The following is a 24963-nucleotide window of genomic DNA, read 5'->3' on the forward strand; positions in this document are numbered from 1 at the left end:
GTAAAAGTATTATAAGGGAATTGAGGATTGACTCTTCCCAAGTGGCACTAGAGGATTGACTCGTGCCTTATTATTTCGTGTTGTTTGTATGTAAGGGAATCGAGGATTGACTCTTCCCAAGTGCCGGTAGAGGATTGACTCCTGGTTTGTCATTTGTATGTATTTGTTATTTTTTATGTAAAGGAGTTGAGGATTGACTCCTCCAGGTGGCAGTAGAGTATTGACTAAATTGAAATTTAGTGAGTTTGTTTTAGTTTTTCTGGTATATTGATTTACTAGTTAAAATGTGGATTATTGTAATTACTATTATTGCATTGATTGTTTTTCAAGTGGGAATTTGTTGTGAATGTATTTAGAATATATGTGTATTTTCTGGTGTCTCTGTGTCTAATGATACAGAAGGGTTAATATAACTGGCCAGAAAATTAGGAATATAAGGGTGGTATAGTATTGTGAACCTAACAGAAGGATCTTCTTGTTCTGACCATTTGGGTTCCAATGACTGTCCGCCACCTAGTGGTAGAAGCTTGATCGTTTGGAAAACAAATTAAGGTCTAACAAGGAGGAACTTGGGTTCTCTTTTGGTGGACGGGGTTGTATTCTATTGTATTGTATTTTGTTTTGTAATAATCAGATTTATTAAAAATTATAATAATGGCTGAATCAAGTAAAGAGGAAGTAGACACAGCTGGAAAACTGAAGGCGCGTATTCTCAGTAGAATTGAAACTACTAGTATTGCAAAAATGAGAAAATCTAAAATCAAAAAGGCTGAAAAATTGCTCCTTGAGTGGCAGGATAAGAATTTGTATCCGGCAGATTCAAATCTTGCCCCTACTGGGGAGGACAGAAAGCGTATACTTTCTGTAGAAAAAGGGAATCAAAGCCTCGCTTTAGCTCAGTGGCAAAGGGGAGGAGAACATAGATTTGGTCCATTAAAAATTGCTTTGGACAAAGCCAATGATCGTTTGGCTAATGCCACTGATTTACTCCTACACATGAAGGCCGTCACTGTAAACATGAATGACCCTCTAGAGAAAAACGTAGACATTAAATCTTCAAAAGTCCCATCGATCACACCCACTGTCAGGGCAGAGGATATTCCTACTCTTGAAAAAACAAAGGAAGAAAATTGCCCTGGAAATCACGTTTTTGATTCCTTACTCCCAATAATTCGTAAAATCTATCCAATATTGGCTGAACAAGCAAGACCTCCCGCTTATAACGAAGCAGTTCACTGTATTGATCAACTAGTACCAGGCTTACCTGCCCCGATCTCTCCTATTGTAACTGCTCCTGAGCTAAGCGTACAAGCCCCAGTTTTGCAAGTAAATAGTGGTGTATTGGGCATAGAAATGGGCGAATTGGATGTAACATTTCAGGGAGAGACTGATCAACAACGCCAAATTGATGGACTGACCTTGTTAGTTACAGAACAAGTTGCAAACATAGACCGTCTAAAACACATAGTTTTGACTGAAATAGACAGGTCCGGGAGACCAGGCTACCCTGAATGCAATTACCAATCACCAAATGCAAAATCTACCCCAATATCTGCCATCCATGGCACTAGGCCTGATCCTTTTCCCCAAGACATGCGTCACAGCCTTACAGGTGTGCCCGAACACCAAAATAAGGATAGAGAACAGCTTAAAAGTTGCGCCAGTGACACTGATGACGAAAGTAGTGTGCTAAGTGGTTGTAGTAAAGTATCTAACAGACCAGAAGCTCTGGCCTCCCATCCCGGTATTCATGAGCACTCTCAAAGTGTAACAATAACAGGAATGGACCTTGTAGTTAAAGGACCAGTTTCTAATTCTGACCGTGCCACTGGACCACTGATTGAGCTGGAATTTGACCCTCCAGCTGCGAACACTCGGTCTAAGGCTCAGTCAAAAATTGGGCAGTTCCCGCTGGTTACCACTCACTCCGGGGTCGAATATGTCCCCTGGAGTCACAGGGATATGGAGGGGCTAGTGAACAAATTGCCCCCATTACATAAGGGTGGGCAAAATTGGATTACACAACTTGAAAAGTTTACAGCTGGCGATGCTCTGTGCTTGGGTGACATCAGAGCTCTTTTGGTACGTATTGAAGGAAAACATAAGCTGGCTCAAGTTGAACATTTGTCCGATACCAATAAACTGACATCTGACCAGTCCCTTAATGGCATTAGGAATTCCCTGTGGGATTCCATACGTTCCTTGTTTCCAACCACTCGAAATCTGACAAATTTATCATCCCTGAAACTAGAGGACTCTGAAGACATACATGTGTACCTGAAAAGGAGTGCAGAGCAGTGGTTAGAGAACACAGGTGAAAGACATGACAGGACTGACGCTACCATGTTGTTATACAGGGCACAAGTATTAAGGGGGTTACCTAAAGAATTACAGTCCAAATTAGAGGATGTCATTGATTTGGCTGACATGGAGGATGGAAAATGGACAGCTACTCTGGCCCATTATGTGCGTCGCTATAGGGAAGCCCAACAGCAACAGAAGGATGAGCTGGACGTCCTCGCAAGACGTCTGCTTAAACTTGAAGTCGCTGAAAAAGATAAACTTGCCACCCAGGATAAACGAGATAAAAAACAGTTGGTGGCCCTGGAATCCCAAAATTCACTTCATCAGTATGCCCCTCAAACACAGCTACAGGCAATCGTTCCAGTACAGCCCCTACCTCCGCCTGCAGCAGCTTATCCAACAGCATATCTGACAGGTGCGTACCAGCCCACTTACCCAAGTGATCAAAACTATGGGTATAGGGCCCAACCCAACCGTGGGCGAGGGAGATTCAATGGCAGACAGCCAAGAAGGGAGAATTATTGTTATGCCTGCGGTCAACCAGGACATTTCTCCAGAAGTTGCCCAAACCAACATATCCCACCACAACCTGGAATGATGGCAGTTCCTCAGTCACCTATGGGACGTCAGCAAGCTGCGGGGTTTCCTCCTGCTCAGTTGCAGGGTGCCCCAAGATATGCCGTAACACAGCCTATTGCTCCTGGTCATGTCCCAAATTCTGGTTTAGCACCTGGCGTAGCATACCAGGCCCCAGTCCTGCTAGGACAGGATGGGGTCTATAGTGACTCATACTGATGGGGCCCAGGGTATCCAACAGCAGGTGTGAAAGCTTTTGAAAAAGAACCATTGGTCACCTGCCATGTGGAGGGTCGCCTTGTTCAGTTGTTGGTGGACACTGGTGCCACTGCATCCTGTTTGACGGGTGCAGGGGGCTGGCAGCCACCAATGACAGACAGGACACTTAACACAATTGGATATTCAGGGAAAATTGAAACTCAAAAATACACAAAGCCATTGGTTACTGCTGTTGGAAATCAGACCCTAACTCACTCTTTCCTATTTGCTCCAACATGCCCTGTCAATTTGTTGGGCCGTGATTTGTTGACTAAATTAGGTGCTACTATTTACTGTACAGATCAAGGTCTGAAATTATGCTTAGCAGGACATCGTCCGCCAAATACTGCTCAGATTTTGTTCATGTCCAATGCCCCGACACCAGACAACCCGACACTTAATGCTACTGTCTATTGGTCTAGACTGTTGATCGACGGGCCAGACACACCACGTCTTTTGCGTACTTATCAGTCCTGGAAGCCTTGGATCCTGTCCATTGGGGCCTACTCCCCTCCCATTGATCCATTACATTGTACCTATAATTATTTGCGCACACCTGATGAACAGTACCAACAAGCATGGGAGGAGGAAAAGGAGGGTCATGTTGAACTATTGGAAATAACTGACCTATATGTTGGTGCGGCTGGAGTGGCCGCATCTGTCTCGCTTAGCCCAGATCAGCTAGCCTGGTTTGTGGAAGCTACTGGCCACCCAACTGTTCCCCACGTCACACTAGCCATAGGAAAAGGATATGAGGCTAGGTCTTTGGGCCCAATGGTCAAGGAAGCCATGACCAATACATATGTTCCCACTGAAATTCCCTGTCTAAGTAGGTCATTAGACGGCTTTTACTGGAAAATTGACAATCAATCCATTGACAAAGCGGTGTTGGAGGAACAATTGCTGTCCAGACACCATGGTAGAGAACACACTAACCACGAACTGACTGAAAACTACCTAATTAAAGTTCCAGCTCACATTTGGACCATTGACCCATTTGATGTAGGTCTGGTGACACACCACTCCATTATGGTCGGTTTGAAGCCTGGTGTGTTCCCAGTATGGAAACCTCAGTATCCTTTGAAACCAGAACAATCTCTAGGTATAAAAGACACCATAGCTGGACTACTGACAGCTGGTGTTCTCAGAAAATCCAATTCTGACTGGAACACCCCGATCCTACCTGTCTCCAAAGGAGAGGGAAAGGGATGGCGTATGGTGCACGACTTAAGGGAAATTAATAAAGCTACTGTTACTGAAAATATCCCTGTCCCAGACCCATACTTGGCTTTGCAAAATCTGACTCCTGACCATTGTTATTTCACTGTTATCGATTTGGCAAATGCATTTTTCTGCCTCCCACTGGCCAGCTACTGTCAACAAATTTTTTCTTTCACATATGAGGGACAGAAGTATACATATAACAGATTGCCACAAGGTTACAAGGACAGCCCAGGTCTGTTCAATAGAGCCCTTAAAGCTGATTTGTCCAGCCTAACCTTACCTGACAATACGGTGTTAGTCCAGTATGTTGATGACCTACTGATAGCAGCCCCTGATGCAGACACCTGTCTAGCAGCCACTGTCTCCTTGCTCACGTTGCTGGCTAACCTTGGATACAAGGTGAAACAGGACAAATTGCAAGTTGCTAGACCAGTGGTGACTTTTTTGGGACGCCAAATTTCGGCCATTGGTCACACTTTGACTGCTACACAACGTCAATCCATCCTGCAACATGGTAAACCCAGTACAGTTCAGGATCTACTAGCGTTCCTGGGGTTAACGGGCTACAGCCGTAATTTCATTTTTGATTATGTGGGTTTGACGCAACCTCTTAGGGATTGTTTGGCTATGGTTGGACACAGGAACCTTAAAGCAAAACTAATCTGGACCATTGACGCCGAAAAAGCTTTCATTGACTTAAAGCAAGCCTTGGCGCATGCTGAACATTTACAGGCCCCAGATTATGAAAAACCCTTTTTCCTAGATGTTTCTGAAAGGAACGGTATTGTAAATGCCGTTCTCTTTCAGAAAGGGGGGAGGGAAAGTAATAGACAGATTCTCATGTACTATAGCTCAAAACTAGATGTAATGGAACAGGGCCAAACACATTGCACTAGACAAATTGCAGCTCTAGCCAAGGCTGTTAACAAAACTGCTCATTTAGTCATGTGTCACCCTCTAGTGATCAACACGAACCATGGTGTTGTTGCCTTTCTTACTTCTACAGCATTCACTCTTTCACCCACTAGGAAGATGAGGATCAGCGATACGCTGACACAACCACACATCACATTCACACACAAAGATACGGTGAATATGGCAAAACAATTACCGCACACTGATTTGGAACCACATGACTGTGAGTTTGTGGCCCAGAGGGACCTGAGACTCAGGGAAGACCTCGGTAGTGACCCTTTAGAAAATCCTGAAGTGGTATTTTTTTGTGATGGTTGTTGTTATAGAGGAGAAGAGGGAAATGTGGCCTCATTTGCTGTAATTGAACAACAGGGGAAAGGCTTTGTCACTAGAGTAGCAGAAATCATACCCCAGCCAGCGTCAGCCCAACTTGCCGAAATAGTAGCACTTACAAAAGCTTTAGAATTAGGAAAGGACAAGGTCCTAAATGTTTACACAGACTCTGCTTATGCCCACTGCGCAGTCCATGTGGATGGACCGCAGTGGATGAGGAGAGGATTTGTGACCTCTCAAAACACTCCTGTGAAACATGCAGAAGCCCTAAAAGCCTTATTAAGTGCTACTTTGTTGCCCAAACTAGTAGCTGTAATTAAGTGCAAAGGGCACTCCAAGACAAGTGACTTGGAGGGACTGGGAAACAATGCAGCAGATGCTGCAGCTAAAAAGGCAGGAGGTTACACTGTACAAATGACTGTAAAGGCTGACGTAAGAATACCTGACTTATCACTTGACAATGTGCGTGAGATGCAACAGAAAAGTGGTGCCTATGAGAAAAATCAGTGGTTAGCAAGGGGAGCAGTAGAGAGGGATGGAATCTGGAGATCAGTAGATGGGAGGCTTGTGGCTCCAGCAGAGCTATGCACCCTGCTAATTAGACAAGCTCATGGACCCACCCATGTGGGAGCCAGACGAACCATGAAAGAAGTGGCATTACACTGGTGGCACCCATATCTGATGGCAATAGTGGAAAATTATGTGGAAGAATGCCCTACTTGTTCAGAGTTTAACATCAAGCGTCCCCTTAAGAGACCCATGGGACATTTTCCAGTTCCAGATGCACCTTTCAAGGAGATTTGCATTGATTTTACAGACATGGGACCTGATAATGTGGTAAGGGGATTTAGGTACATTCTGGTAATGGTTGACAGATACACCAGATGGGTGGAAGCAATACCCTCTAGACGAGAGGATGCTAAAACAGTGGTGAAATGGCTCAAGAATGAGCTCATTCCACGCTATGGAGTACCTAAACTGATCAGGTCTGATAATGGCACACATTTCACAAGCAAGCACTTGAGGGAAGTGGAGGAACACTTGGGAATAGTGCACAAATTTGGAGCTGTCTATCACCCCAGCTCCCAGGGACTAGTAGAAAGGGCAAACCAGACATTGAAAAGCAAGATCGCAAAGATCTGTCATGGGGGAAAACTTACATGGGTAGATGCACTACCGCTTGCCCTTATGTCCATGAGATCAGTCGAACGGGAAAAAACGCATTTGTCTCCACATGAGTTGTTAACGGGGAGACGGATGCCAGGGCCCTCTAGGGATAATGTTACAGGTCCAGTTTTGGACCTTTGGCAAACAGAGGAAGATGAGTACATGCGGGCTCTAACTAATCTTACTCGAGTTTTGTCTACACAGGTCCAGCGGAGTGAGCCCCCTCCAAAACCACCAGCAGATGACAGCGAGTGGCTGGAGTTTAAAACTGTCAAGCCTGGCGACTGGGTACGGGTGAAAGTCCACAAGAGAAAGTGGTCTGAGCCCAGGTGGTCGGGTCCGTGGGAAGTCACTGGGGTAACAACCCACACCGTCAAAGTGAAAGGTAAAAAAAGGGCAGTTTGGCACCTCCTAACACATTGTGTACCCGCTACAGCACCTTCCCGCTCATTGCAGGAAGTTAGAAAAGATTTGGCAGACAGTGGGATTAAAACTGTAGAATCTGATTCATAAACCATATAAGTGTATTCCCACTGTCCATTAGAGGGTAGAAGACTGATACCTACCCAGTAATATACACTTCAAACCTGCCGAAGGTACAACTTCTTAAAAAAAAAAAAAAATGCCTTTTAACCCTCCTTCTGATGTGACCGTCCAAGCTTTTAAGAGACTGGGATGTGCATCTATGAAAATAACAATATGTGTACTCTCCATAATAATTGTTGTTGTTCTGTCTATCATCTTCATAGCCACAGCAGAGTCCCACAGAAACCAGACTACTCATAGAACCTATCGCAGTGTGAACAAAGGTCTCCCAACCATTACATGTACCGAGGGTGTTGATTGTGTTGCTCAGTTTGATTTGTGTGCGATCTCGGATTGTTCAGGTTATGTTGAGAATCAGTTAGGATGGCCAGAAAAGTACATATGTAACACTAAGTGTTTGAGGAAGAAAGGGAATGTGGAAGTAAATGTATTGTCGTGCAGTAGTTGGTCTGCAGTGTTGACAAACACAGGTAAAGATTGGGGATACAGGTTGGGTAGATATGCAGGAAAAGTCAGGGGATCGAACAGGCGGAAAAGAACTTAGCTCTAGGTTGTCCTTAATAAAAGGCAGCACCCCGCATCCCTGCAGTAAGGGTGCATGTAACCCTTTAACGCTGACCCTGAAAAATCCAAAGAAAGGGGACAGCAGGTATTTAATGCTAGGCTCCTATCAGTCGGGTTCGGATAACCTGGGGTTGTTTAAACTGACAGTGATCCCGAAGCCAACACCTAAGCTAACCACTGTCATTCCAGACAACAGTATTGTTGTGACTGGGCCTCCCACGGAAACGCCTGTATTGATAAAGACCATAAATATAACTACTATAAAGGACACGTTTGCATTAGAAACCGGATTCGAGGATGAAAATCAGTGGTTAAATTGGATCATGTATACTGCGCGCGCTGCCAACAAATCCAACTGTTATGCTTGCTCCTCAGCAAGGCCACACCTGGGTACTGTACCTTTTCCTCTAAATCGATATAATGATCTAGAAGGTCTAAAATGTGTGGTCTCCTTGTTCAGTGGCTCTCCAGGCTGTGGGAACTGCACCACTGTGCACTACCTGTTCCCAGAAGTGAAGCAGAAGGTGGTACCCCCAGCATACATGCCCTACAGAGGGAACTATACCTGTTTCGCTAGGAACACGGGGACCGTTGAGGTGGGTCAGCTGAAGTGGTGTGGAGACACCGTGGACGCAGAAAACACCTCAGACGGGTTCAATTCCGGGTGGTTTAGCGATCAGAGCGTTTCCAGGGCTGATGTTTGGTGGATGTGTGATCCTAAGGTCTTAAGGTCCAAGCTTCCTAAGAATTGGAAGGGAACCTGTGCCCTGGTGCAGTTGGTGATGCCACTATATGTGCTTCCATTGGGTGGTGAGCCGGTGGGAAGGGAGACGGATACACATGGCCGTGTTAAGCGAGCAGTCGCAGGCCCATCGGGCTCTTTTGACCCACATGTATATATTGATAATATTGGAGTGCCCAGGGGGGTCCCTGACGAGTTTAAAGCTAGAGACCAAATTGCAGCTGGATTTGAAAGTTTGTTATTTTGGTGGTCCACTGTTAATAAAAATGTAGATTGGATAAATTACATATACTATAATCAGCAGCGATTTGTAAATTACACAAGAGATGCCGTTAAAGGAATACACGAGCAACTTGACAAGACTAGTTTAATGGCGTGGCAAAATAGGATAGCATTGGATTTCTTATTAGCTGAAAAGGGCGGTGTATGTAAGATGTTTGGGGAACAGTGTTGTACATTTATTCCTAACAATACAGCCCCTGATGGGACAATAACCAGGGCTCTTGAGGGTCTGACCTCCTTAAGTAATGAATTAGCTGAAAATAGTGGTATTGAGAACCCCTTTAACACTTGGATGACCAAAATGTTTGGTCAGTACAAAGCCTTAATTTTAAGTATAATGACCTCAATTTGCTGTGCTATGACTCTGCTCGTGGTATGTGGCTGTTGTTGTATCCCGTGTATACGAACCCTTCTTACTAGACTTATTGAGACTACTCTCTCCAACGGGAGTGACCTGAAGTCCCAGTTCTTTCAGCAGCATACTCCCCTATTAGGACTACAGGAGATAGAAGAAGTTGAATTGGAGGAAGTTTGAAGTGGAGGAAAATTCAGTTTTTCTTTCTTATTGTATATTCTATTATACTGTTTTGTTGTTTTTGTTAATTCTTCTCACTATGTCCAGAATGGTGAGAATAGCAGTTCTGTCTCAACAGGAAGCCCAAGTTGCAGGACCTGACAAATCCAAATCATCTACTGCTCATCTTTCTCCCGTTCTAATTTTTATGCTTTATTCTTATGATTGTTCATAAATACTATTCTAGCATAGGTTGTTCTTATTCGGGTTTTTTGTTTCATAGTCATTAGGTGTTTTTCAGCCCGATCTCCGCATAACGGGGAGCTGATAGCACTTTTATTTAGCTTAATCTTTTAATTTTCATTTTGTATCAGGAAATGTGTGATTCTGTTTATTTGTTTGATTTGTAATTGTCCTGAAGGACAATTAAGGGGGGTTGTTGGGTATAATTGAGTATTAATGTTCTGTATTAATTGTATCAGATTACAAATGTTACATCTGTTTTGTAAGAGGCCTTGTAAATGCTGAGTTTACATTTAAAATGTGAATGTATGTGTTTTTCAAAGAGGAAACCGAAATACAATAGCCTATTGTTCTGTACGTGCTATACCAAGGAAAGACAAACTTAAAGTGATCTTATCTTTTGAGAAGTAAGCTGCAAAATAAGGTTCACAATGGAACAATGTGTACAGATGTTTCCTGTCCTAGCTACACAGACAGTGTGAGAGCTGACTGAACAGGAAAACACCACAAGTCTTGTACTTCTGCTGCGTGTGCAAAGAAAATACCCTTGCTCAGCGAAATCGTGGGAAAGCTTTGGTTGACTAGTGTTAGAGAGGGAGGAGTCAGCCCTTTAAGAAGGAACCACAAACCCACAGAGGACGGGACTTCTACATACAGCTGTCATGTGTGTGAAGTGCCCTGGGCCCAGAATTACTTTTACCAATCTGTATATTTGATGCTTAATAAATCTTTTCTCTTAACTAATCAGAATTTGTCCTTCTTTCCTGGATAAAAGAATAGAACACAGCAATTGGTTGAAGTTGGTGAGCTTATGTGGATGTAAATACCTTTCATAACAATTCTTCCAGTCAAGTTTTTTTTCTTCTACAGATTTTAGAATCTTTGGGCAAATTCAAAGCATTGAAAATGTTACGAAATCCAAACAGCAAGGAGCATGAAGTCAACACGACAAGATAAAATATCATGGTAATGTTAATGTTACAAAATCTCTTGTATAACTAACCGATTAAAGACAGTGTCACAACGTTTGTATTGTACAGTTTGGGTGAATAAACATGATACATAACGTAAACAGTGTGAAGCATAAAGTCAGTGGGACTGCACACAGCTCCTGTCAAATGCCATTTGACAAAGCGAGCCTTTAATGACACCTCATGCTTAAACTGTTAGAAATGCTTTAATGAAGCTCTGCATTGAATTTTGTTTTGTCATGAATACACTTCCCAGTGCAACCAGTCAACATGGTTTTGATGCTAAGCCACGGAAGTCAAAGAATCCAGGCTGGCTCGTTGGTCTAGGGGTATGATTCTCGCTTAGGGTGTGAGAGGTCCCGGGTTCAAATCCCGGACGAGCCCTTGCTTACCCATGTTTAATTCATCAGTCAGAGTCAGAGTCAGAGTCAGAGAGGTTTTATTGTCATTTCAGCTACATACAAGTACTGTACATATTGAAACGAAACAGCGTTCCTCTAGGATCACGGTGTAACACGTTACAAAAAGTGCAAGACAAAACAGTGTAAGTACAACAATAAATACAAGAAATCCTATAATAAATAACTACAAAAGATATTCCTAATTATCCCTAATCTAAACAAGTAATTAGAAGACAGGACTAAAGACAAGTGTTAGTACATGATGGTGAATAGATGGTACAATGGTTCATGAGGTAGTGACATGTTGTACATTAGCAGCGTAAAATTGGCAATGGAGCCTAAAAAGTAAATAAGGTGCAAAAATACAAAAAGACCTTTCAATATTTGAATAAACAGCAAAATTGGCAATGGAGATAAGGTGCCTAAGAAGTAAATAAGGTGCAAAAATACAAAAAGACTTTTTAAATATTTGAATAAACAGGTAAAAACAGTCTAACATTGCCAATATAGTTCAGTGTGTGGCAGCAGAAAAATTTCCGGAGGAAATTGTTATAGTACTGAGTTGAGGAGTCTGATTGCTTGTGGGATAAAACTGTTACACAATCTGGTTGTGTTAGTCCGGATGCTGCGGTATCGTCTCCCAGACGGGAGCAGAGTAAAAAGTCCATGTGATGGATGGGTTGGATCGTCCACAATGCTTAGAGCTTTGCGGATGCAGCGGGTGTTAAAAATGTCCGTGAGAGATGGAAGAGCGACCCCGATGATCTTTTCAGCTGTCCTCACTACTCGCTGGAGAGTCCTGCGGTCCGACGCAGTACAATTTCCGAACCAGACAGTGATGCAGCCGCTCAGGATGCTCTCGATTGTTCCTCTGTAGAATGTGGTGAGAATGGGGGGTGGCAGATGAGCTTTCCTCAGTCTTCTCAAAAAGTAGAGACGCTGCTGGGCTTTCTTGGTGATGGAACTGGTGTTGAGGGTCCAGGTGAGATTCTCTTCCAGATGAACACCGAGAAATTTGGTGCTCTTGACGATCTCAACAGATGAGCCGTCGATGTGCAGTGGGGAGTGGTCCCTTAGTGTCTTTCTAAAGTCAATGACCATCTCTTTGGTTTTATCCACATTCAGAGACAGGTTGTTGACTTGGCTTGGTCCGTTAGATGTTGTATCTCCTCCCTGTACGCTGACTCATCGTTGTTGCTGATGAGTCCCACCACAGTTGTGTCGTCTGCAAACTTAACGATGGAATTCGAGCTGTGCATTGCTGTACAGTCGTGCGTAAGCAGAGTAAACAGCAGTGGACTGATCACACAGCCTTGGGGAGCGCCGGTGCTCAGTGTGGTGGTGATGGAGGTGTTCTTACCGATCCGGACGGACTGAGGTCTCTCAGTCAAGAAATCAAGGATCCAGTTGCAGAGAGAGGTGTTCAGGCCCAGCGTGCTCAGCTTTCCAATTAGATGCTGAGGAATGATGGTGTTGAATGCTGAGCTAAAGTCTATGAACAGCATCCTGACGTAAGTGTTCTTTCTGTCCAGGTGTGTAGAAGCCAGGTGGAGTGTAGTGGATATGGCGTCATCCGTTGAGCGGTTAGGACGGTACGCAAACTGCAGTGGGTCCATGGTGGGAGGCAGTTGTGTCTTAATATGCCTCATGACTAGTTTCTCGAAGCACTTCATGATGATAGGCGTGAGTGCTACAACTGCCTCTTCAGGTTCAAAACTTAAACAGCTTTCTACGTGGATGCCAGGTAGGGCTGCAACTAACGATTTTTTTTTGTAGTCGACTAATCTGACGATAATTTTTTCGATTAGTCGACTAGTCAACGATTATTTCTTTCATACCCTCCATCTCTGCCTTAACATAACAAAACTTTGTTATTTAAGTTCCCATATCTAATTAAAATAATGAGCCATGAAACATGAATAATAGCTTAATCAAATGTATTTAAAACATTAATACACAATCACAAAAATAAAAACAATTTTATTAAAAAGTTAAATTAAATAATACAACTTAGAGTGCAAATAGTCTTTCAAATAAAGATAATGTGCAAATATGTAACTCAAAATAGCAACCTCTGCTATAAGTCGAAAAACATATATAACATAACTATATAAGTTTGTACAAGTAACAAATGCATTCAAGTATGAAAAAGTAAAAATATAGTGCATCCTATATGAATTTTTACTGAACCTGGAAGTCCAAATGTTCAAATAATGCCTCTATTGAACAAAAAACACCTAGAAATTCTTCCAGTCCAAAATAACTAATAGCAATATCTTACAAAAGCTTTAAATTGTAATGCAGGAACGTGAGCATATTAACATGCTCTGGAGCGAGGCTGGCTCTTTTCTTTAAAGCGATGTTCCCCGCTGCTGAGAAGAGGCGCTCAGAGGGAGTAGAAGTAGCAGGAATACACAAGAATGATTTGGCCAATGATGCAAGAGTTGGATACTTTGCCTGATTCAACTTCCACCAAGACAGGGGATTTTCTGTCTTTGAGATGGGCTGCTCTCCAAAGTACGCTAGCACCTGCCATAAGACAACATATGAAAATTAACCTGGTGGCTAAATCTGGCATGTTACATGTGATTTTAAATGTTTATTAATAAGCACTGTTCCTATTTAAATAAATAAAACTTACTTCATTAGTTATCAGTTGGTTTTGCGCATCCTGCTCATTGGTTTCACTGTCGCTGTCTGTTGAGTCACATCCTAGCAGTGACTCGAGCTGAAACAGACCTACTTGGAGTTCTCTCAGCTGAGGCTGCAGCATGCCTGTCTGGTGGTGCTGTGGCTTTTTCCTAACCATTGGTGATCAGGTTCTTTACAGTACTACTTTCATCCATGCACTGTAAGGCCAGAGTTTGAACTTGATTTTGAAAATTAAACCTCTCTTCTGGTGCCAGGAATGTCATTTTTCGAAAATGTGGATCTAACGCAGCTGCTATGATCAGTTTACTTGGGTTATCATCTGTGATAGTGACCAATTTTGACCAACGTGCACTGATCTCATCTGAAGCAGCTGTCTGGAAGGCAGCGACTCGAGCAGTTCCGCACTAGAGCTGTATCATAGGCAGTGTGCGTGGACTTCAAAAGGCCTCTGACCAAAGGAGGCAGGGAAGAGACTGTCACATAGTTTTCACCACTCAGGTAGACAGTGGCACATTCAAAGGCCTGAAGAGCTTTTACCAGTTCTTCTATCAGTGTCCACCTGGTAGAAATGTCCTGGACAAGTTTGTGTTCTGGGGTCCCCATCTGTTTTTGCTTGGTTTTCAGCTTGCTTGAAGCCAGTTCACTTCGTTTGAAGTGCTCCACGAGACACCTTGCTGCTCCCAGTGCTTTACTGATCTGAGGGTGTTTCAGTGCATTATTGACCACCAACTGTAAAGTGTGGCCTGCACAGCGGACAGACATCCACCCATGTTTTTCCTGCAAGATGTTTGCTGCCAGCACAATATTGGAGCCATTGTCATGGACAACGGCCATAATCTTGTTTGGATGAATCTCAAACAGTTCCACAGTCTGCTCAATCCATGCAGCAATGTTGGGTCCAGTGTGTCATTCTTCTAGTGGCAATGTTGTGAGGCAGAAGCTAGTGAGCTCCCACTCATCACTTATAAAGTGACAAGTGATGCCGAGATATGCCTCTGTGGCAACACTGGTCCAGGCATCAGCTGTCAGGGAAATCTTGTTCTTGGTTGACTTAAGAAATTCTTTAACCTTACCCACAGTATATTCATATTTTGCCTCCATGAGCTTGGTAAAATGAGTTCTGGAAGGTAAGGTGTAACCTGGGTGGAATGTGTTTATCATCTTCTTAAAGCCTTCATCTCCAACTATGGATATTGGTCTCATGTCATTGATTAACATGTTGAGGATGCTGTCTGTCAAGATCTCAGCCATTTGAGGGGTGCATGAGCCTCGTTTCTGGACAAAGTCCTCCACACGCCTTTGCTTAGTGCCATTAATAGAAAGAGAAAACAAAAAGCTATATACAGCGGGGAATATAAGTATTGAACGCATCAACATTTTTCTCAGTAAATATATTTCTGATGGGACTATTGACATTAAATTTTCACCAGATGTTGGTAACAACCCAAGTAATCCACACATACAAAGAAGTCAAAACAAAAAAGTCCATTAATTAAGTTATGTGTAATAAAGGTGAATGACACAGGGGAAAAGTATTGAACACGCTTACTGAAATTTATTTAATATTTAGTAGAAAAGCCTTTGTTGGTAATTACAGCTTCAAGACGCCTTCTGTATGGAGAAACTAGTCGCATGCATTGTTCAGGTGTGATTTTGGCTCATTCTTCCACACAAACTGTCTTCAGATCATGACGGTTCCGGGGGCCTCTTCTATGAACTCTGATTTTCAGGTCTTTCCATAGATTTTCAATTGGATTTAAGTCAGGTGATGGACTGGGCCATTCTAGTAGCTTTATTTTCTTTCTCTGAAACCACTTGAGAGTTTCCTTGGCTGTGTGTTTGGGATCATTGTCTTGCTGAAATGTCCACCCTCGTTTCATCTTCAGCATCCTGGTAGATGGCAGCAGATTCTTATCAAGAATGTCTCGGTACATTTCTCCATTCATCCTTTCTTTAATTATATGAAGTCTGCCAGTACCATATGCTGAGAAACAGCCCCACACCATGATGTTCCCACCTCTAAACTTCACTGTTGGTATGGTGTTTTTGGGGTGATGTGCAGTGCCTTTTCTCCTCCAAACATGGTGTGTGCTATGACATCCAAAGAGTTCAATTTTGGTCTCATCTGACCAGATTATATTCTCCCAGTATTTTATAGGCTTGTCCAAATGTTGTGTAGCAAACTTTAAACGAGCTTCAACATGCTTTCTCTTCAGTAATGGAGTCTTGCATGGTGAGTGTGCATAAAGGCCATGGCAGTTGAGTGCATTACTTAGAGTTTTCTTTGAAACAACTGTACCTGCTAATTCCAGGTCTTTCTGAAGCTCTCCGCGAGTGGTCCTTGGCTCTTGGACAACTCTTCTGATTATTCTTTTGACTCCCCTGTCAGAAATCTTGCGAGGAGCACCTGGCCGTGGCCGGTTTATGGTGAAAGGATGTTCTGTCCACTTCCGGATAATGGCCCCAACGGTGCTCACTGGAACATTCAGAAGTTTAGAAATACGTCTGTAACCAATACCATCAGTATGTTTTGCAACAATAAGATTGCGAAGGTCTTGAGAGAGCTCTTTGCTTTTACCCATCATGAGATGCTTCTTGTGTGACACCTTGGTAATGAAAAACCTTTTTGTAGGCCATCAATTAGGACTAAACCAGCTGATATTAATTTGCACTGATAGGGGCAGGATAGCTTTCTAAATACTGACAGATTTCAGCTGGTGTTTTGGCTTTCCATGCCTTTTTGCACCTCCTTTTCTTCATGTGTTCAATACTTTTTCCCTGTGTCATTTCACTTTATTACACATAACTTAATTATTTGACTTATTTGTTTTGACTGCTTTATATGTGTAGATTACTTGGGTTGTTACCAACATCTGGTGAAAATTTTAATGTCAATAGTCCCATCAGAAATATATTTACTGAGAAAAATGTTGATGCGTTCAATACTTATTTTCCCCGCTGTAAATGATCACAAACTGAAGGTTATGTATCATAGTTTATTACAAATAATGTACTGGCTATGTCAACTAAACCATAACAGGATTAATATAGAGTGAATTAATGCCAGCTAACTAGCTACCATTAAGTGGAGAATGCTTATTATTTAGAATTAATGCTCTCATCAACGTGAGCAAAAAATATATAAGACGAGACAGGGTAACGTTAGGTTATAACGTTATAAAAACGTATATAAAGTTTTATAACGTTACTCCTATAAATCACTGATTAACTATTGCACTTAATGCGTTAGTTAGCTAACAAACCTGAAAAATAGCGAACTCTTAGCAAGTTTTACGATAGGTAAACTAGCTATCTAACAAACATTAACCACGTTGGCTAAAGCATGAAGCGGTGTAAAAACGTACCTGTCCGGAGTAGCGCTGGCAATCACGGCTGCAGGGTGCTTGCGTATGAGGTGCTCGTGCATCACTGTAGTGCTGCCGTGAAATGACAATTCTGTTGTGCAGTGTCTGCATTCAGCTCGTTTCTTCGGCTTATTTAGGCTGAAATGCTCCCATACCTTAGAATGTCTCGCTCTCGCTGTATTTGCTTCTCCATCTTCACAAACTCCAGGCTGCGCCATCATTAATGCTGTTCTTGTTTGTTTGCACCGACGTCACTCATGGCAGGCAATGGAAGCGATACTGCGCCCCCTGCAGTTCCTTTAGTGCTTTGCAATAATAACGAAGCGTCGACAATGAAATTCCACGTCGACAAATTTTTATAGTCGACGTTGTCGATTACGTCGACTAATCGTTGCAGCCCTAATGCCAGGCCACTTTATTAAAATTCTAACCTTTAGCTTAAACTTTGAAAAATAAAATCATGCTGTCAGAGTTATTCTAAAAGCCATCGATAGGTTTTGTGAATCCATGTTTAAATTTAAAGCACTGTCATTGTTGACTGTCAATTTTTATCAACAATTGATAAAACATGTTTATCTCTATTTTGTTGATTGAAAAGGTGGACAAATTCCTCACATAGATCAGGAGACTCATCAAGGTGCGGGGTCTCGACCGGACTTAAAATTGTACTAATTGTATTGTAAAGAACATGCAAGATAATTAATAGAGAAAGTACTGTTCCATCATTATGAAAGACACAATATAAGCACTACATGAGCTAACAAAGAGGAAATGTGATAAGGATTAAGATTAGGATTAATGTGATAAAGAATATAGAATAAAACAGATAAAACTTGTTTTACTTTGTGAACTTTTCCAGTAAAAGATTATCTGTTAAGAAGCAAACAGCTCCACCTAGTGAGAACAAAACACTTCTCACATGAAGGACTTTTTGTGCAGCATGACTGGAGTTGCTGTTACTGTGGGCTCCATGGCGCAGTAACACAGTGCAGAATCTGTTACAGCAGCAGAGGAGATCTTCAGCTCCACTTTCATATCTTCTGTATTAAGATTTATAGACAGTCGTTGATCAGCTGGTTTAGCATATGTGACATCTTTTGTGGATCGCATAATCAGCCCCAGAAACTCTGGTTTTGATCCAGGTGTTTGATGATACCAGTGGAGATTATATGGTGATCCTGTATATGTACAGGACAGTGTGATGCTGCTTCCTTCTGTTGTGGATAAGCTGGGTTGGTCTGGTTCAATGCTGTCAGCAGCCTCTGCTATAAAAACATAATTTACACAAACCAATATCAAATAAAATGTAATAAAATAAATCAATTATAATAACAACAATAAAAATACTTTTACTACTACAACTAATAATAATATGTAATTAACAAAGAATAAATAATATATATTTACCAGTGTGAGCAACAATAATAAATACTGAGAGGAGGAGTAACATGGTTGTTCTGTGTCAGTTCAAATAAGCAGCTTTAAAGAAAATGCACATTTTTACATTTTGTGTTTTTACGTTTTGTTCTCACATCCAGCTCCCCCCACAGTCATAGTGAATCATGAGGAGGGTCTAAATCTAGAAGCAGCTTCCTTAATGTTTTTCTGCCTGTGCTGACTTATAAGTCAGTGTTTTAGTACACAGTGCTAGGCTACTTACAAAGACTGCAGTTACAGAAGATGGTATGAAACAAAAAAATTTTCCCAGAAGACAGAAGTCACCCACAAGTGATGCAATTTAATTGAATTTTTTATAGATTACAATTTTATACAATACAAAACATAATTGAGTACACTTGGTAGTATTAAGATCACTTATTAATATACCAGATTTCTCAGTTGAGTTGTAAAGTAATTAATGATTTCATGCCCTAGCTTATTTTATCATATATAAAAAGCACAATTAAAACATAAAATGGTGAAATCAAACTGGCAGTACAATACCAATACAGATCAATTCTTAGTATGTCACTGTACACCCACAGCAAAAATTGAAAAAAATAAATGGACAGCAGATAATTTAAGTTGTTACTCATCACCTTTATAATAGTAATTTAAAAGATAAACAAAGAAATATATAAAAACGTGAAATAAAACAGATACAGATCATCTACAAAACTTACACAGAGCAGCTTCTCATGTGAATGAGCCTTTACTGAACGGAATACGGTATTCCAAGATCAAGCATCTCCACGATTAAGAAGCCTAAGGAAAGAGGTAAAGAGGTTTTATTGTATTTTGTTATTTATTTTTAACAATTTTTAATTGTATTTCAGTGTTTTTATATTATATTTGTGTCAAAAACAACCCCATTATTTTACATTAGCCTAAAATATATGCAGTTCAAAGCCGCTCAGGTGGCTCAGCGGTAAAACACACGCTAAACACCTGGGATCCCCAATACATCGTATCGAGTCTCAGCTCTGCCTGCTGGCTTTTCCAGAGTTTCAAGGTACCACTGTATTTTCACTTATTATGTAATTGATTGGAAACTGAGGATACTAATTCATAAAGTTTTGCAAGTGACATTTTTGCTTAACACAATACTTCAGTCTGTGGTCAGTGTAGACTGATCAACCTCTTCATGATGCAGCATGTATTTACAATAGGACACAGATCTGAAAAAGATTATACTTCTGTTGTTGAGAAATGTTATTTTTATACTCATTAACCATCATTTACAAAGTTTGGCACAGAGTGGTAATCCACGACCCATCTTTGCTTGCAAAAACTTTGCTGACTTTGGTGGATATACCTCATAATGATATCCTTACCTGTTACCAGTTACTCTGCTTATTGTGGACTGTATTAATACAATGTCACTTCAATATTTTTGAAATTTTGCTTTTGTCCCAACTTTATTATAGTGTTGCAATATTATAATATTTAATTTAATAGTTAATATTTATACAATTGAATCAACCAATGAGAGTCATTTCTTTGCACCTTTGTCATTTAAAAAATGTTCATTACCAAATGACAGATTCTTGTTTTGTTACATTTTACAAAATGTCCCAACTTTTATAGAAATGGAGCTTGTATTATAACATATTTAAAATTTTAATTCTTCCTATCTTAATTTTAATATACCTTATGGTTATTTTCATACAACCCCAAATCAGAAAAAGTTGGGACAGCATGGAAAATGCAAATACATTTACTTTGACTTTTATTTGATTGCAGACAGGATGAACCTGAGATATTTCATGTTTTATCTGCTCAACTTCATTTCATTTATTAATAAACATCCATGTCACAGAGAGCAGGTGCTATTTGTATTGTATTGTGTGTGTGTGTGTGTGTGTGTGTGTGGTTAACTGATAAGTAAAAAGACAAAACAAACTTTGATCTTCTGAACTTTGGGGAAACTTCAAAGAGAGTTTTTGTACAGCATCTCAATAGCTTTGTATCACTGGGCGTCTCTAAGAGCACAGTGATAGAGAGCAGAATCTGTCAGCTTTAGATTATTAATAATAAGTACAGTAGATGTATCGCCTGTGTTGGACTGTAATCGAGAGTCAGTAGGATTGTGCTCATAACCGCTAAGTGATTTGGCACCTTTATCCAGTAAAAACTGTGGTGCGCTGTTAGGATTTTGTTTGTACCAGTAAAGATCAATGTACAGTGCCTATAGAAAGTCTTCATACCCCTTTGAAAGTGTCACTTTTTAGTCTTACAGCCTGAAATCAAAACTCACAACAAAGAAATCTTTCTCCAGCTTTATTTACATATTTTGCCTTACAACATTCAAGCAATGAGAAAAAATGAAACGGTTCTGAAAATTAATAAAAAATCTAAAAAGTAAAATAACAGGGTTAGAAAAGTCATCAGTCCCCTGATTCAGTACTCTGTAGAGCCACCTTTTGCTTTAATTACAGCCATGAGTCTGTTTGGATATGTCCCTACCAGCTTTGCACATCTGGATTGGGGAATATTTGCCCATTCTTCCTTGCAGAATTGTTCAAGTTCAGTCAAATTTTCTGGTGACCGGTAATGCACTGCTCTGTTCAAGTCCATACACAGATTTTCTATCGGATTTAGGTCAGAGCTCTGACTTAGCCACTAAAGGACATTTACCTTCATATCCTTAAGCCACTACTTTGTTTTTTTGGCAGTGTGTTTAGGGTCATTGTCATGCTGGAAGATGAATCTCCTACCCATCTTCAGCTGTCTAGCAGAGGGCTGCATGTGTTCCTCAAGAATTTGGATGTACTTGGAAGATTCCTTTTTCCCTTCAATTCTGACCAATTGCCCAGTTCCTGCTGAAGAGAAACATCCCCATAACATAATGTTGCCACCACCATGCTTCACAGTAGGTATGGTGTATTGTTGGTGGTGTGCTGTGTTTGGTTTTCGCTAGACATACCGCTTGGAGTTTAGTCCAAAAAGTTCAATCTTGGTCTCATCTGACCATAAAACCTTTTGCCACATGTCATTAGAATCTTCCAAGTGTTTTTTGGCAAAGCGCAAACGAGACTCAGCATGGCACTTTTTTTAGCAGTGGCTTCTTTCTTGCCACCCTTCCATACAGGCCAGCTTTGTGCAACGTTTGTGAGATTGTTGTAACATGCACAGGCCGACCAACCTTAGCCATACAGCCTTGTAGGTCCTTCAAAGTTGCCATTGGCCTCTTGGTAGCTTCCCTGATCAATGTCCTCCTGGCTCGGTCATCCAGTTTGGAGGGACGGCCTGATCTTGGCAAGGTGTTAGTCGTGCCATACACTTTCCACTTCTTGATAATGCTCTGAACAGTACTCAGAGGGATAGTTAAAGCTGCTGAAATTATTTTGTATCCTTCTCCTAACTTGTGCCTTTCCACAACTCTATCACGGAGCTCTTTTGAAAGTACCTTTCCAACCATGGTGTTAGCATGCACTACTAGTAGTGGACTCGTCAAGGAAGAGCTGGTTTTATTCTAAAGTAAGCAAAACCAGTACAATTGATGTCAGGTGTGGGCCAATTAGCCTGGTGTGTGATCTGGAAGGTGATTGGTTGTACCTGAGCAAGTTTATAATGTTCACTCTAAGGGGCTGGTTACTTATCCAAACCAGGTATTTTACTATTTAAATTATAATAATTTATCAGATTTTTTAAAAGTGTAATTTTCACTTTGATGAAGAGGGTTATAATGTGTAAATACAGCTGGAAAAGGTTAGAAATAATTTATTTTCATTTTCAGGGTATAATGTGACAAAAGGCAAGGATTTTGATAGGGTATGAAGATTTTCTATAGGCACTGTATTAAGGTACTTTTTTAGTACTATGTTATGTATTTTTATTTCGCATGCTATTAATAAATTTCATATGATGCTGTAACTATACTTGCAAAGAATTCACTACATAAATATTCATTGTGTTCTTACGGAGTTTAAATAGTACTACTAAATAAACTTACTAAATAAATCAGATTTTAATAACATGTAAAACATTCACTTCAACAACAAGCTGCTCCACATATTTTAATTTCTAAATGTCATTTGAAAAGGACTCTTAACCCTGTAGCATTGTTAGTCCCTTTCAACATTATTTGGCAGAGAAATTAACATAAATTTTGACCTGTGACTGACATAACCATTACACATTTTCTTTTGAATGAGTGAGGATGCACTGCAAATACATTATTGGTGTCAGTTACTACAGATATATATGTAAAGGATATATTTAGTAAAATATCTATGTAAGGCTTTCTGCTGCTTGCAAGCTCTTTTACTTAAACACAGGAGATATTTGTAGTAGAAGTTTCCATCTTTTGATTTAAACACCACCAAACACATGATTTTGCAGAAGGTTCCATCTTCTAACTGTACAACTGAAATGATTATAAAATAAACCTAACAGAACTGTGGTTTCAAGAGATCGTTTAATAGCCATCCTCTGTAACACACATGTACTCTCAGTTTATGTGCAGCCTAAACCTCTCACATGACCTGGAAACCCTGCAGACCTAGAGGCTAGAGATATCTTGGAGGTTTTAAACAGTTGCTTTACATTCACATTTGCATCGGCCATAATTTCCTCAGCTTTTCTGGATAAGCTTCTCCACCTGAGGAATCTCAGTAGGCGTAGGCACATGCGTTGTTTCATTAAAAACCTAAAGAGATTTCCATTAAATTTACATTTTCAGCAGATGCTTTTATCCAAAGCAACTTACACAATGATTGGAACACGATGAGCAATTGAGGGTTAAGGGCTTTTGCTCAGGGACCCAACAGTGGCAACTTGGTGGTGGTGGGTCTTGAACCAGCAACCTTCTGTTTACTAGTCCAGTACCTTAACCACTGAGCTATCACTGGTCCATTAAATGATTCAAATGGAAATGTTGATGCTGCCCACAGTGGTCCTTAGTTTTGCATACTTTTTGCCAGGTGCATCAACAAATAAACATTAAAAGAAACATTAGCAGCACCATATAGCTAAACACAAACTTATGAAGAGCTTGTTTTGTCATATCTACTTGACTCACTTTGATGGCATCCTGGAGAATAATGTGCAGTGCAAAAACTAATAAAAATAGAGGATTCCAATATTTCTTCTTCAAAATGAGAAGAAAAATACAGGTTTATATTCCAGCAACACCATTCAGCTGATTTTAGGTGTTTAGTTTTTGTACAGTATAGAATGATTTCCTGTCACTGTGGGCTGCAGAGCACAGTAGTAGAGAGCAGAATCTGATACTGCAGCAGAGGAGATGCTCAGATCCACTCGATTTTTATCTTCATTTATCTTTACAGAAAACCCAGAACCTGCAGCTTCTTTATCAAGCTCATTAACCAGAATAATGAACTCTGGTCTGAATGTGGAGAACTGACGATACCACTGCAGGTCATTATTTTGATTAAATCCTCCACTGTAACTGCAGGATAAAATAACAGAATTTCCCTCCAATTCATTCTTAATGGTAGAAACAGATTTAATTTCCTGTGCAGAGTTATAACCTGTTGGAAAAAAAAATTAAAAAGTTAATTGAAATTATTTAAACAATCAGTTTTTATGTTTTTATAAACATCTAAACATTTGTATATTTAAGTAGCGTTCTGGGGCTTTAACATGCATTTTAACTAAAGATTAAATAAACTGACAATAAATCTGTACTCTGTTAATAGGCAATAAAATAAAAATAAAATTAAAGGTCTTTATCTGAAATTTGATTTTTTACCTAAAAGAAGGGAAATGATGCAAAGGTAATCAAGCACTGACATGGCTGAACTGCAGAATCATGTAGTTCAAAGTCTGCTATAATTTCTTATGTATGTCTTCAGTACAGCTCTGTCTAGAATAATGTAGATACATTCTGCCATCATGTGTCGACTTTTCCTCACTACAACAATCAAACATCACAGTCAACAAATCCCAAACCAGTCCAGGTATTTCATGTGTTTTATCTCAATAAAACACCTGATGCAGCTAAGCCCTTGATAAGTTGCATCAGATGTTCTTGAGACATCATGTGATTTGTAAATGTGCTCTTATGAGGGATTGTATTCAGGGGGTTGAATAAGTCAGACTGCAGTAATCATTAAAAGTGACATTTTGTGTTGATGTTATGTTGAGCTATTTCAATTGTTCTAGTTTGATTGGTTTATTGCAAACAGCTAAAAGTTTAGAAATGGTGCTAATAAATGTAATTTGCATTGGGGGTTAAACAATTTTGATTGCAGCTGTTCTTAAAGTAGCCCATTCAACACCAACAATCATGCCAGAGTCAAAGTCATTAACTGTAGCTAGTGACCAATGTCTATTTAATGCATTGCTCAGCTGCAACATGATTAGCTAGCTGGAAAATTCTAATAATAATCTTGTACAGATTTCTTTACTCTGATATTTTTGCTAATTTGTCACATTTCAATGTTTCAGATCCCACTTTTTATATGTAAGATAAAGACAACATGGCACAAAATGCATTTAT

The 24963-nt window shown here is 40.5% G+C and overlaps 1 protein-coding gene and 1 non-coding gene across 2 annotated transcripts in view; both read left to right on the plus strand.

Annotated features, from left to right (window-relative positions):
• Positions 1-4167: 4167 nt before the first annotated feature.
• Positions 4168-24963, plus strand: part of LOC134311254 (uncharacterized) — a 34186-nt gene continuing 13390 nt past the window's right edge. Inside the window, exons 1-3 of the mRNA XM_062992852.1 lie at positions 4168-6042; positions 6982-7162; positions 8359-8539. Of these exons, the coding sequence (XP_062848922.1) occupies positions 4168-6042; positions 6982-7162; positions 8359-8539 (2237 nt within the window). The remainder of the gene's footprint in view (positions 6043-6981; positions 7163-8358; positions 8540-24963) is intronic.
• Positions 10952-11023, plus strand: trnap-agg (transfer RNA proline (anticodon AGG)). Its single transcript has one exon. It is a non-coding gene; the product is annotated as a tRNA-Pro (tRNA).

This window comes from Trichomycterus rosablanca, chromosome 4 (genome assembly GCF_030014385.1).
Source record: "Trichomycterus rosablanca isolate fTriRos1 chromosome 4, fTriRos1.hap1, whole genome shotgun sequence".
NCBI classification, from domain to species: domain Eukaryota; kingdom Metazoa; phylum Chordata; class Actinopteri; order Siluriformes; family Trichomycteridae; genus Trichomycterus; species Trichomycterus rosablanca.